The sequence below is a fragment of the Syzygium oleosum genome, unplaced genomic scaffold (assembly GCF_021117445.2).
Source record: "Syzygium oleosum isolate NSW1041296 unplaced genomic scaffold, Sole_v2.1 Sole_v2.46, whole genome shotgun sequence".
NCBI classification, from domain to species: Eukaryota; Viridiplantae; Streptophyta; class Magnoliopsida; order Myrtales; family Myrtaceae; genus Syzygium; species Syzygium oleosum.
Genome location: NW_026607530.1, coordinates 569,992 through 585,174, shown reverse-complemented (window position 1 = coordinate 585,174; position 15,183 = coordinate 569,992). Strand labels below are relative to the sequence as shown.

At 40.3% G+C, this 15,183-nt stretch overlaps 2 protein-coding genes across 2 annotated transcripts; both read left to right on the top strand.

The window, feature by feature from the left end:
- The first annotated feature begins 813 nt into the window (after window positions 1-813).
- On the top strand, window positions 814-5,975 carry LOC115664884 (G-type lectin S-receptor-like serine/threonine-protein kinase LECRK3). The gene is made up of 2 exons (XM_056306603.1): window positions 814-2,918; window positions 5,695-5,975. Exons 1-2 carry the CDS (start codon window positions 814-816, stop codon window positions 5,972-5,974), a joined length of 2,385 nt encoding a protein of 794 aa, XP_056162578.1. The 3' UTR covers window position 5,975.
- A 4,765-nt stretch (window positions 5,976-10,740) lies between these two features.
- On the top strand, window positions 10,741-13,181 carry LOC115669743 (G-type lectin S-receptor-like serine/threonine-protein kinase LECRK2). The gene has a single exon (XM_030590876.2). The coding sequence runs from the start codon at window positions 10,741-10,743 to the stop codon at window positions 13,135-13,137; it is 2,397 nt and encodes a 798-aa protein (XP_030446736.2). The 3' UTR covers window positions 13,138-13,181.
- The last annotated feature ends 2,002 nt before the right edge of the window (window positions 13,182-15,183 follow it).

Genomic DNA, 15,183 nt, shown 5'->3' with positions numbered 1-15,183 from the left:
GATATTTTAAGAAAAAGAAACGCAAATAAGTAAAAAGGAAAACGGTCTCAACAACAAAAAAAAAGGTCAAATTACAAAGCCGCCTACTCATTATGTATTTTTAACGGTTTATTAACATTTCGACAAAAAAAGGTTTATTAACACAACAACTGATTGATTTGACAAATCATTTTCTTTCGTGAGTTGAGGGCATCATCTCCTTTTTAAATTTTATAAATATTTTTATTAATTAATATTCTTAATGAGCAACCAATGTTTTTTTTTTCATTTTACATATTCTGTTAGTGAGGCATTTTCTGTTTTCTAAATAAACTTTTTGTAAAGCTCCACCATTGAAGTTATTATATACAAGTGAAATTGGTAATTGTGAAATTTAAGTAGTAAAGTTCAATACTAACCTTGTCAACCTATTTAGGAAGTTGCCACTGGAAACAAAATTTTACTGGTGAAAGTTAACAAATTAGTTGTGAAATTAGTGGCCTGCTTTTCGCATAGCGGAATTTACCAACATGATATGGAATTTATCAACTTTGATTGAAATAGTAAATTATTAATTTCAACAGATGGACACCACTTGCAAAACTTTAGAGCAGTTGGTAAAAAATCATTATTTTAGATATATGTAAAATAATGTTGATATGGACATCCCGAGTGCGATATATTTGGTTTAAACAGAGAACAAGTAGTCACCTGTCTTCAACAATGGGACATACGGGAGAGACTCAGATATAATAGAAAATTCTATAATGAATGCCGGTTTCAATTTAAAGGTTGAAGTAGCTCCACTCAAGGAGCGCACAAACTTCATCTAACATGGCTTCGGTAGTACTAGGAATCCTCATAGTACTAATTCCGCTTCCACTTTTCGCCGAAGCTCAGACCCCCAGCAGCTTAACCTTGGGCTCCTCGTTGACAGCGAATGACAGGAACTCTTCCTGGCTGTCGCCATCGGGTGAATTCGCCTTCGGGTTCCAGGAAATGGGAAGAGGAGCTCATTTGCTGGCGATATGGCTCGAGAAGATAGAGGATAAAACCATAGTCTGGTCGGCGAATGGCGATAATCTAGCACCCGAAGGTTCGACAGTCCAGTTGATCGCCGACAGCAGACTGGTGCTTATGGACCCAAAAGGAAGTGAGTTGTGGTTTCCTCTCCCGACTGTCACTGGCGCAGCGTATGCGGCCATGCTCGACACGGGGAACTTTGTCCTGACGAGCCAGAACAACGTCGACTTGTGGGGGACGTTCAGCCAATCGACCGATACGATACTCCATACGCAGCAGTTGGATCTAGGGTCTAAAGTTAGAGCTCGCTACTCTGAAGTGAATTACTCCGCCGGGAGATTCCACCTCATACTACAAGACGACGGAATCTCGTATTCTATGCCACTCCTACCAAGCCGGTCCTATCAGATGCTTACGTGGCTAGCAACACCCTTGGTACCGCCTTCCGAGATATTCAATCAAAGTGGTCAGGTCTACCTCACGGCAATGAATGGAAGAGTACTAACTCTCGTCACCTCAGACACCAACCCGACCAGCGGATTTTACCAAAGAGCGATCCTTGAATATGACGAGGTCTTCAGGGAATATGTCCACCCAAAGACAGCAAATTCGAGTTCTGGCTGGGCAATGGGCTGGTCGATGGTCTCTTCCCCGGTCCCTCCAAATATATGCACGAGCATCACCCAAAATACCGGTCCTGGAGCTTGTGGCTTCAACAGCCACTGTACTCTTGGAGATGATCAAATTCAGAGGCCCCGATGCCGCTGCCCACCTGGATATACTCTGTTAGATTCGACGAACGAGATGAACGGATGCAAACAGGACTTCGCACCACAGAGTTGTGATGGAAGTAAGCTTGAAACAGACCATTTTGCTTTGCGTGACATGCTCAATACAGACTGGCCGTTGTTTGATTACGAGCTTAGCGAGCCACAAACCGAGGACTGGTGCAGACAGGCTTGCTTGGCTGATTGTTTTTGCGCAGTTGCTATTTTCCGAGATGGAAATTGTTGGAAAAAGAGGATCCCTCTTTCAAATGGAAGGATGGATTCTAGTGTGGGTGGAAAGGCTCTGATCAAGGTCAGGATACATAACTCGAATTCAAAATCTACAGGAAACGGAAACAAGAATTCTACTCTGATTATCATCGGATCAGTGCTGTTGAGTAGCTCTGTGTTTGTGAACTTGCTTTTACTCCTCATTACCTATTTAATTTATAGAAGCTTCCGATCTAGGGATTATAAGTCGTCACGACCAGCCCAGATCAACCAAGCTACAGGCACACAGACTTTCACTTATCAGGAGCTTCAAGAAGCAACAGATGGATTCAAAGAAGAACTGGGTAGGGGTGCTTTTGGAACACTGTACAAAGGTGTTCTTGGATCCGATGAAACAAACTTTGTGGCAGTAAAAGTGTTGGCGACAAGGACCGGAGAAAGCGAAAAGGAGTTTGAAAGAGAAGTGAGTGCGATTGGCCAAACTAACCACAATAACTTGGTGCAGTTGCTTGGGTTCTGCAATGAGGGTCAACATCGATTACTGGTGTATGAATTCATGAGCAACGGCAGTTTGGCGGATTTTCTGTTTGGCGCTTCAAGGCCTAGCTGGTACAAAAGAATAGACATTGCCTGTGGTGTTGCGCGGGGGCTCTCTTACTTGCATGCTGATTGTACCAGGCATATAATCCACTGTGACATTAAGCCGCAAAACATTCTTCTTGATGGATCTCTCTCTGCAAAAATATCAGATTTCGGATTAGCTAAGCTCTTGATGGTGAACCAAACCCGAACCACCACTGGAGTCAGGGGAACCAGAGGTTATTTAGCGTCAGAATGGTTCAGGAATATGCATATTTCTAGCAAAGTAGACATTTACAGCTTCGGCATTTTGTTGGTAGAGCTCATCTGCTGCAGAAAGTGATGCCGAAGAGCGATAGAAATTAGGCTAAACAGAAGAATCGAAACGATAACAAGAAACAAACTGTTCTCTCAATCGATTAACAATCGATAAGTTTTCAAAACATCCAAAAACTACTGCCTCTCAAAACCCTAAAAACAAGTTTATAAAGGGTGTTAACCCTAATGACAAAAAAACGCAAAAATACAAAAATACCCTTAATTCGAAAATTACTAAAATAATTTTAAAAAACCATCTAAACGATCCCGAATCATGAAAATCCATCGTTAGTCGTAGCCAAAAGCTACGAGTATTGATGAGCACGCCGTTTCGCTTCAGCCGACCAAATTTGAGTTCAATCCGACATCGTTGACTTCAAGCCCGCCGGTTCGTCCAGTCGCATAATGGGTCCGTCGGTCCCCTAGGTGCATCATCCTCCCCTGCTAGAGAAAGATTCGTCCTCGAATCTGCTTCGTCTTCATTGTCATCAATCTCTTCAGGGTCTTCTTCCTCTTCAGTGTAGTGAGGTGACAAATCTGCTACATTAAAAGTTCCAGAAACATTGTGCTCACCCGGCAACCCAGGTGGTAACTCTTCTGGTACGACATTAGCAGACTCCTCAAGCAAGGGCAGAACTTGGGTAGGAATTTCGGGACTGTCAGAATTCCGCTCCATCACTACAATGGCAAAAAGCCCAGGCGCGTTCACTGCCTCTTCTTGAAATTTTGACCTGGACAGCAGATTATTCTTCACTTCATTTCTCAAATCTGAAGGACCTAGGGTAATGGTTCGGCCATCCTTCTTGAAGGTATAACTATTTTTGAAATCATCATGCCTTGTCTTTCTATCAAACTGCCACGGCCTCCCTAATAAAATATGGCAAGCATCCATTGGGACTACATCACACCACACCTCATCGATGTAATTTTTTCCAATCGAAAATTGCACAAGACACGTTTTGCTCACCTTCACCTCGTTCCCTTTTCTAAGCCACGATAACTTATATGGTTGAGGATGATTTTCTGTTTTCAACCCCAACTTTTCCACCATATTCGTGGACACCACATTCTCGCAACTCCCACCATCTATTATCATGCTGCATACTTTTCCTCTACTAGTGCACTTAGTATGAAAAATATTATGTCTAAGCCACGATTCATCATCCGCTACATCAACATTTAATATTCTTCTAACGACTAGGGACTCACTAGGATCAGCATAGATAATCCCTTCCTGTTCCGCATCCACATCCTCTTCTTCGTCTTCAGATTCATCATAAACTGGACCTTCATCAAAGAACGGATTACCAACAAGCGTCACAATTTGTCGGTTTGGATAATTAGCAGCAAAATGCCTGAATCCTTGACACTTGAAACACCACTTGGCTGCAGTTCCTCCCCTACTTGTTCTAGCACTACTCTGCCCCTCGTTGGATGCAGGTTTAGAACTTACATCCTTAATTGTGACCGATGTCGAATTTACTGCTGATATTCCCGCTTTTCCTTGAGATTCTTTATCTGACCACTTGGAACTGCTGCCTGACCACTTAGAATTACTGCTCTTTCTTTTAAACTGCCCCTCCACCTTTAGGGCTAGTCTGCACACATCCTCATACGTCTAATACTGCTGTCATTGGACAACATCAGAGATCTCATATCGCAGCCCTGCCAGATATCGTCCAATCGTTTGCTCGTCTTCCTCCGCCACATCACAACGCATCCGCAAGCGATCAAATTCTTCTGTAAATTCCTCAATTGTTTTATCACCTTGCTTGATGTTATGATACTCGATAAACGCCTCTTGCCTATAATAGGTAGGCAAAATTTTTTTCTGCAATAACTTTTTCATCTTCTCCCAGCGATCCACCTTCGGCTTCCCCTCTCTAGCGCGTTGCTTTTTCACGCGTTCCCACTAAATCGAAGCATGTTTTCGTAGCCTAATAGCCACTAACTTCACTTTTTACCCCTTAGTTAGGTCTTTAAGATCAAAAATCCGTTCTACCGTATGCAACCAATCAATAAACTCATCAGGATGAGCCTTACCATTAAATTCGGGAATCTCGATCTTCATCCCGAAATTTTGAGAAGAGCGTTGATTTTCAGGTCATACTCCTCGATTCCGTCCCTGGTTCAGAACCCTGAAAGGGTTTACGTCCTCCTCTTCATCATCGGATTGAACGCCCAATCTGCCTCTGCAAGTTGTCGCTCCAAATCCTGGATTCGTCTTCTCTGTTCTTCAATTTCTACGTCTCGCAGATCTCTTAGACGCGATTGGTCGTTTGCTTCAGGAACGCCTCTACGCCCCCGGCCACCACGAGCCCGCCATCCACGACCGTGATTTTGTTCAGCCATTGATTCAAGCAACCTGTGCTCTGATACCAATTAATGCCGAAGCGTGATAGAAATTAGGCTAAACAGAAGAATCGAAACGATAACGAGGAACAAGCTGTTCTCTCAATCAATTAACAATCGATAAGTTTTCAAAATATCCAAAAACTACTGCCTCTCAAAACCCTAAAAACAAGTTTATAAAGGGTGTTAACCCTAATGACAAAAAAAAATGCAAAAATACAAAAATACCCTTAATTCGAAAATTACTAAAATAATTAAAAAAACCATCTAAACGATCCCGAATCACGAAAATCCATTGTTAGTCGTAGCCAAAGGCTACGGGTATTAATCAACATGCCGTTTCGCTTCAGCCGACCAAATTTGAGCTCAATCTGACATCGTTGACTTCAAACCCGCCGGTTCGTCCAGTCGCATAACGGGTCCATCGGTCCCCTTGGTGCATCAGAAAGAACTATGAGCCGAAAGCCAAAAGTGAAGCTCAAAGTGTACTGGTCGACTGGGTGTATGACTGCTACCATGACGGGAACATAATTGTGCTGGTGGAGAGTGACGAGGAGGCAACAAGTGACATGAGGAGGTTGAGAAGATTTGTGATGACAGCATTGTGGTGCATCCAGGAAGACCCAGCTTTGAGGCCAACCATGAAGAAAATCACTCAGATGTTGGAAGGAGCTGTTGAAGTCTCAGTCCCTCCAGATCCAAGCTCTTGTATCAGTTCAGTATGATTTTGCTTATCGAGACATCTAATGTCTGTAATCACGAATAGTATTTGTATTGTCTGCAAGTGCTATTTCGCCAGAATAAACTTTTTCATAATGTCTTCGCATGTATCCAAGAGAGAATGGGTTAACGATTGTCAGCAAAAGGGATTGTTGAGTGATCAAGTAACTGTATCAAATGATGCAGAATAAATCGAGGTGAGGAAAATGATATCAAGGCTCCAAATGTTCTCGTCAAGTCGAAGCTCCCATGATGTAGCAAAAATCACGATCTTCTTAATTGTGATGAAATGTAGTGAGAAGCATGGATGTTAGATAGTGCAAATTCACATGTATTTTTTTTTAAGGATTAATCCCTAATTTTGTGAAATATTTTGAAAAGTTTGATAGGTGAATATTTTGGTGTCAACAATGAGTCTCCAAGCAAAAATTCGTTTCTATCCAGCCCAATCCGTGAGTAAACCAAGCTCCGTTCAAGTTCATCCATCTCTAATCTTCATCACCTTGACGTCCTAAAAGGTATTAGGTTGTGGTCCATTCATCACATATCGAGCATTGTATCGAAGTTTCAAGTCAGAGTATGCTTTCGACCAAAAAAAGATAGTCGAGTATGCTAGCTTGCCTTGTCCCAACGTGCGTCCATAAGATTTTTATTAAGTTATTGACTCGATACTTCATTGACCCTCTATAAGCTCTAAATGCTCTATTTTTTATGAGATAGGTGCACAAAAAGTCTTAAAAGCTATTCCAAAAGTGCAATCGAGTTATGAAACTTTCATAAAGTGCAATCAAATCTTAAAATTTATCAAATCAGTTCAATCAAGTCCATCTATTAGCTCCGTCCAATTTCGTTAACATAAACTGCTGGGGTTGATTTTTTTTTTTTTTGGGCGAATTTTTGAAGAAAGAGGTGCTGATGAGGTTGCCATGTCAACCATTTCAGAAGAATAAAAGAAATTTAAAGGAAAAATTGATTTTAAGATTTTAAAAAAATTAAAATATAAAAAAAAGGAAAAAAAAAGGAGGAATCAAACATAGGAGAAGCTGAGAAATACGGTGGTAGTTCCAATTTAGGTGGAGGCAGCTTGGGGGTGAGCATGGTAATATTTTTGTTCCCAAAAATAATTTTTGTTTGGAAATAGTTTTTTTTATATTTCTATTGCCTTTCTGAGCAGAAAAACGTGTTTGGTAACTGCAGAAAATTTCTATTTATAGAATAGAAAAAGAACAGAAATGCATTTGGTACGACCATAAAAATTTGTATTCACGATTTTTTTCCATTCAATTATAAAAATATCAATGGAGACTTAACAATTCATGTTTGGATAAAACTAGATTGGAAATAGAATCAGAATATATTATGATATAGAATTGGATGACCTTAATACAATCATAAAAAAAATTACTCCTTATAGACAAAGCAAATACCGGGTGGCGGTCGAGAAAATTACAATTTAGGATTTTAGGTTTTAGAGTTTAGGGGTTTGAGGTTTGGGTTAGGGGTTTAGAGTTTGGGGTTTGGGGTTTAATGTTTAGGTTTTGGGGTGTTGGATTTAGCGAATTAGGGTTTAGGGGTTTAGGATTTAGGAAATTGTTTCCCAAATTAATTTTTTGACCACCAAAAATCCTAAACTGGTGCACTAGTAACAAAATTACCCTAAACTAATTTTTTGACAATAAAAAACCCCAAACCGGTACACTTGTGACAAATATACCTTCCGTTAAATTGGATTAATATAACGAAAAACTACAAATTGATAAACCTGTGAAAATCCAAAATCGGTACACCCATCAATTGCCTTGTGTCATCCAACTTAACAATTTGACTGTAAAATTTAACGGAAACTAATAGAGGGTAAATTTGTCACAGGTGTATCAATTTGGAGTTTTTAGTGGTCAAGAAATTAGTTTTAGGTAATTTTGTCACATGTGTGCCAATATGGGGTTTTTTGTGGTATTAACCCTTAAAGTTAGTAAGTACAAGCGAAATTAGCAACATGTCTCCTCGCTTCTAGGGCAGTTAAGTATCACATGAAGCATGAAATTTATTAAAGGTCTTACTCAATAATAAGTTCATTGACTTATTTAGGAGGTTGTCTTTGGAGACAAGATCTTACCAGTACAGTTAAGAACTGTGAAAGTAGTAATTTACCAACGTAAGCTCCCTTTTAGCTTAGTAAGTTACCACCGGTGAAATAGTAAATTATCAACTTCTTTAGAATTTTTTTACAAAGCACATAGCTCTCGATTTTTGTACATCCCTCACAGTAATAATATCTTGTGATTTGCAGCGATAACTTGGTATATCTACTATACTAGATTTTAGGACTGTGAAATCGTATTTTTGTTGATAATTTACCGGTTAATCGACAGGCTCACTTAAACAAATCTAAAACACTCGGTAATCTACTGCTAGATGTCAACGTGGTAGGATTCATTATCTTGTTGACAAGTGACGGGCTACTTGTTAAATCGAAAAATAGTTGGTAATCTACCGGTAGATATTAGACATGAGAAAGGTATGCTTTCCTTATAAAATTATTTTGACTGGATAAAGAACTCTGCCAATCAACTTTTACACGACACTTGCAAATGTGAACGATAATATATAAAAAGAATGGAGAAAAATAATTCGATTAAACAATAAATAGAAAAATAATCAACGATATGAAAAATGTAGTGAGAAGCATGAACATTAGATAATGCAAGTTTACATATTTTTGCTAAGGATTAACAAGTTAAATCCCTAAGTTTATGGAATGTTATGAAAAGTCTAATAAGTGAAAATTTAGGTGTCAACAATGATTCCCCAAGCAAAAACCATGTCTATCCAACCCAATCTGTGATTAAACCAAGCTCTATTCAAGTCGGTCCTTCTCTAACCTTCATGGCCTTGACGCCCTATAGTTATTCGGTTGTGGTCCATTTATCACGTACGGAGCACTGAATCGAAGTTTAAAGTCAGCAGAAGTAACGCGTGCGACTTTTGAACCCTACAAACCCTAGAAAATTAGCCCTTTGCCTTACTAATTGAGATTCATTTGGGGGCCAAATGTATAAACAGGAGGTTTTGGCTTGCATTATCGTGGCGATGCAGGAATACTTCTAGTGTGACCGAGATGCTAGAGATGCAGAGAACTATTAAGTTAATAGTATTAACAATGCAGAATACTGTTGATAGTTTTCTCTTATTGAGTGATTTATAAACAGGAACACTCCCTCTATGTGTACTGATCACATTAATTATATGTAAACCAAATTACTTTTAGGGTGCGTTTATTTTGCGGAAAACGTAATGTTTTTGGAAAATGTTTTCGGGGAATTCATTTTCCAGGAAAATGGTTACTTTTCCTTTGTTTGGTGATTTTGATCGAAAAAGTTTTATGGCGTTTGGATCTCACTTGGAAAATGATTTCAATCTCATGACTTTATCTTAGACAAAAAAATCGAATTTTTAAATAGTTTTTAAAATTTTCTTTTCTTTTCTTTTTCTTTTTCCTTCTTCCTCCCTCGTCGGCCCACACTTGTGGCAGGTCATTAGCCGTCGCCGAGGCCGGCGACCAGTGGAGTAAGGAAGAAGGAAGAAGGAAAAAGAAAAAGAAAGAAAAGAAAAAGAAAATAAGAAAGAAAAGAATAAAGAAAAGAAAATATTAACAAATTCAAGATAAGCAATTCCGGAAAGTATTTTCACATTCTTATATTAGGAAATTCACTTTCCTAAATTTATATATGAATGTTTTTTTTGACCGGAAAGTATTTTCGGTTGACTAATCATTTTTAGAGAACCAAATGGACGAAAGTCCGGAAAATGGATTTTCGGAATACACTTTCCCTCAAACAAATACACCCTTAGATGTGATAAGTATTGCATGATGTCGTTAAGTCCATGAGCATTATATCTTTATGTCTCTACAAAATCCATTTAACCAAACATATCGGATTCAAAACCCAAAACTCCTGTATCAATTTTTTTTGTAGATTATCTGCCGGAACTATGTATATTCATAATTGCTGTAGCCATTCCTCTCCAAGTTACACAAGACCCGTCATATTCCAAGCATTGAGTCAACCACCACGCCACGGACCACATCCATCGAGCACAAGCTGGACACGGGACTACAAAGCAAGTTTCCACATCCCTCCGAGAATATCTGCCATTATGATTGAAAAATTCAATTTCCATAAAGCAACTCATACTCGGTTTGAATTCGCAGGGATTGAATCAACTGCGGGGCATGCCTTCTTCTCCATCACGTTCATCTCATAAAATTTCCAACTTAACGTGTACGACGTTTGGTCAAAGTCTTCCAAATTTGCGTGATCCTTGGAAAATTTTTTGGTCCCGGAAAGCACATGGAGAATACTTGCCTTATTCTAAATTTGACGAGTTTTCTTTCACCGTTGATTTCTCTAAAGAAAAAGGGAAAAATAAAGAAAATGAGCAAAACTAAATTTACAAAGATATTATCACCAGAAAAATTTAATATCAATGATACTATTATAAGATAATTTTTTGTAAACCTTGCTGAATATAATAATAGAACTGATAAGATACTTTAAGGAAAAAAGAAACAAAAACAAGAAACACTAATATAAGATTATTCTAGATACACGTGTTGACAGGGGCAAAGTCTGTCCACAGATTTGGTTCAAACAAGCTGTGGGAGAGACTCGGGTAGCATAGAAAGTGGAACGGAGATCTATTAAGAATGCTGGTTTCATTCATAAGGCTGAAGTAGCTCAACTCAAGGAGCACGCAAGTTTCATCTAACATGGCTTCAGTGATGTTAGGAATCCTTCTAATACTTGTTCCACTTCCACTTTCAGCTGGAGCTCAGACCTCCGGCAACTTGACCTTGGGCTCCTCGTTAACAGCAAATGACAAGAACTCTTCCTGGCTTTCGCCGTCGGGTGAGTTCGCCTTCGGGTTCCGAAAAATGGGAAGAGAAGCTCATTTGTTGGCTATATGGTTCGAGAAAATAGAGGACAAAACCATAGTCTGGTCGGCAAATGGCGGTAATCTAGCACCCGAAGGTTCAACAGTCCGGTTGACCGCTGACAACGGACTGGTGCTTGCCGACCCAAAAGGAAGAGAGCTGTGGTCTTCTAGCCTGATCGGTACCGGTGTAGCATATGCGGCCATGCTCAACACGGGGAACTTCATCCTAGCGAGCACGAACCACGTCAACTTGTGGGATACGTTCAGCCAACCGACCGATACTGTACTGCCTACGCAACAGTTAGGTCAAGGGAGTAAAGTTAACGCTCGCTATTCCGAAATGAATTACTCCGCCGGGAGATTCCTCTTTACACTGCAAACCGACGGAAATCTCGTGCTCTATGCCACTCCTACCCCGTTGAAACCCTCAGATGCTTACTGGGCCAGCGCCACCGCCAGCACCCCACGTATCGGCTTCCAGTTGATATTCAATCAAAGTGGTCAGGTCTACCTCACGAATAGTACTGGAACAGTACTCAATATCGTCACCTCAGGCACAGTTCCAACCAGCAAATTTTACCAAAGGGCGATCCTTGAATACGATGGGGTCTTCAGGCAATATGTCCACCCTAAGACGGCAAATTCGACTTCTGGCTGGGCAATGGGCTGGACGATGGTCTCTTCCCCGGTCCCTTCAAATATATGTACGAGCATTGAGCGAACTGCCGGTACCGGAGCTTGTGGCTTCAACAGCTACTGTACTCTTGGAGACGATCAGAGGCCCCGTTGCCAGTGCCCACCTGGATATACTCTGTTAGATTCGACGAACGAGATGAACGGATGCAGACAAAATTTCGTATCACAGAGTTGTGAAGGAAGTAGACCTGAAAATGACCAGTTCGCTTTGCGTGACATGCCCAATACAGACTGGCCACAGTCTGGTTACGATATTAGCTCGCAACAAACCGAGGACTGGTGCCGAGAGGCTTGCTTGGCTGATTGTTTTTGCGCAGTCGCTTTTTTCAAAGACGGAAATTGCTGGAAAAAGAAGATCCCTCTCTTCAATGGTAGGATGGATACTAGTGGGGGTGGAAAATCTCTGATGAAGGTCAGGATAGATAACTTGACTTCAACATCTACAGGAAACGGCCAGAAGAAGAGCAAGAACTCGACTCTGGTGATCATTGGATCAGTGCTGTTGAGTAGTTCTATGTTTTTGAACTTGCTTTTATTCCTCATTAGCTATTTAGTTTATAAAAGCTTCCGATCTAAGGTTTCTAAGTTGTCAAGACCAGTCCAGATGAACCAAGCCACAGGCACGCAGACTTTCACTTATCAGGAGCTTCAACAAGCAACAGATGGATGCAAAGAAGAACTGGGTAGGGGTGCTTTTGGAACAGTGTACAAAGGTGTTCTCGGATTCGAGCATAGAAACTTTGTGGCAGTAAAAGCGTTGGCAACAAGGACCGGAGAAAGGGAAAAGGAGTTTGAAAGAGAAGTGAGTGCAATTGGCCAAGCTAACCACAAGAACTTAGTGCAGTTGCTTGGATTCTGCAATGAGGGTCAAAACCGATTACTGGTGTATGAATTCATGAGCAACGGCAGTTTGGCCGATTTTCTTTTTGGCTCTTCAAGGCCCAGCTGGTACAAAAGAGTAGAAATTGCCTGTGGTGTTGCGCGGGGGCTCTCTTACTTGCATGACGATTGTACCAGGCACATAATCCACTGTGACATCAAGCCGCAAAATATTCTTCTTGATGGCTCTCTCGTTGCAAAAATATCAGACTTCGGATTAGCTAAGCTCTTGATGGCGAACCAAACACAAACCACAACCGGAGTCAGAGGAACAAGAGGTTATTTAGCGCCAGAATGGTTCAGGAATATGCCTATTTCTGGCAAAGTAGACGTTTACAGCTTCGGCATTTTGTTGCTAGAGCTCATCTGCTGCAGAAAGAACTACGAGCCGGAAGCGGAAACTGAAGCTCAAGTTGTGCTGGTCGACTGGGTGTATAACTGCTACCACGACGGGAACATAATTGTGCTGGTGGAGAGTGACGAGGAGGCATCAAGTGACATCAGGAGGGTGAGAAGATTTGTGATGACGGCATTGTGGTGCATCCAGGAAGAGCCAGCTTTGAGGCCAACCATGAAGAAAATCACTCAGATGTTGGAAGGAGCTGTTGAAGTCTCAGTCCCTCCAGATCCAAGCTCTTTTATCAGTGCAATTTGATTTTGCTTATTAAGCCAACTGGAGTCTGTGTAATCATGAAAAGTATTTGTGTTGTCTGTAACTGCTATTAAGCCAACATAAACTTGTTCGTCTTCACATGTATCCCGCTTAAATAAGCTAAATCTTACTGATGCTTAACATTCCCTCACATGTATCCAGAAGAGAACGGTTTGACGATTGTCGGCAAAAGCGATTGCATGGGACGCCGCATGCAACTTTGAAGAGAGATTTAGATTGTGGAGTGATCAAGTAACCATATCAAATGATGCAGAACCAGTCATTGAAAAATTTAAAGTCAGGGGCATTATTATGTTGAATCTCTTAGGACTTCTACATGGATCATATACCTGTATGTCGCGGGAAAATATTACGTGGCTCCATCAAAGCATTTTCATCGACAATTTTGCTTCATCAAAATTGCATTCGACACAGTAGAATAGTGTTTTGATCCGACCCAAGCAAAACATATCTTCTCTGCTAAATTAGACGGTGAGAACCATACGAAATTCACCGATCCTCAAGGCGTGGATCGTCGCCTGAAAATACCAATTTCAACAGTTGTGCTACCTTTCTATTGATACAGAAGGGACTCTCACTTCCTTCTTTGGCAACCAACTTCTTATAGGCCAAAGAAATCACATTCCGCGAATCACGTAGTTGGGAGCATAATCAAACGAACTTTCTTCTCGATTCATCCGTTGAGGAATTGCGAGAAACGACACAAAGGCAGATAATTTTGTCAGCATACGTATTCCTTCCCAATTCAAACACAATCGATCATTGAATACTTTTCATCGATCATTGTTGTAGACATCCCTCTCCAAGTTACACAAGACCCGTTGTATTCTAAGCATTGAATCACCACCGCGCCACGGATCACATCCATTAAGCATGCTGAACATGGGACTACAATGCAAATATCCACGTACGTTCTAGCATATTTGCGGTTGTGATTGAAACGTTCAATTTCCACAAAGCAACTTGTAAACGGCTTGAATTCATGGGATTGAATCAACTGCGGGCCCTGCCTACTTCTCCATCAATTTCATCTCATAAAATTTCCAACTAAACATGCACGACGTTTGGTCAAAGTCCTCCAAATTTATGCGTTCCTGTGGAAAATATCTAGTTCCCGGCAAGCTTATGGTGCAGACTCGCGTTACTCTAAAATTTGACAAGTTTTCTTTCACCATTGTTTTCTATAAAAAAAAAAAAGGGAAAAATAAAGAAAATGAAAAAAACTGAATTTAGAAAGATATTATCATCAGAAAAATTAATATCAATGATACTATTATAAGATAATTTTTTTGAATTTTTTATTAATGCATTAATAGAACTAATGGGATACGTTAAGAAAAAAGAAATAAAATCCAGTAAAAAGGAAAAAAGGCCTCAACACCAAGGGATCAAATCACAAAAATTGGATACTCATTATATAATTTTAAATGGTTTATCAATACAAAAGAAAGATTGATTAATAATATATATTTTCACAAAAATCACTTTATATTTTGATCAATCATTTTCTTTTACTACAAATGGAGCTTTTATAAAACTTCAAAACGTTTGGCAAAATCACTGTTCTAGATAGATATACGTGTTGACATGGGCAAAGTCTGTCCACAAATTTGGTTCAAACTTGCTGTGGGAGAGACTCGGGTAGCATAGAAAGTGGAAAATCTATAAAGAATGCTGGTTTCATTCATAAGGCTAAAGTAGCTCAACTCAGGGAGCACGCAAGTTTCATCTAACATGGCTTCAGTGATACTCGGAATGTAACAGCCCGGATTTCGATATAATTCCGGGATCAATAAAATTGACAATATTTCGCATTTCATTTTAGTAAGTCTCGCCCAGAGCTGATCACTCTCGGGATACTAACCAATAGGGTATGGCTAATTAGAAAACGGTACGTGGACCAAGGATCCGATCGCGAAGCGGACACCGATCACGAGAAATGATGAGAGAATATTATGAACCAATGTGGATCGATCTTAGGAAAGGTAACGGATTTGGTTTGGCCAAGGCCAACGATGTACAATCGAA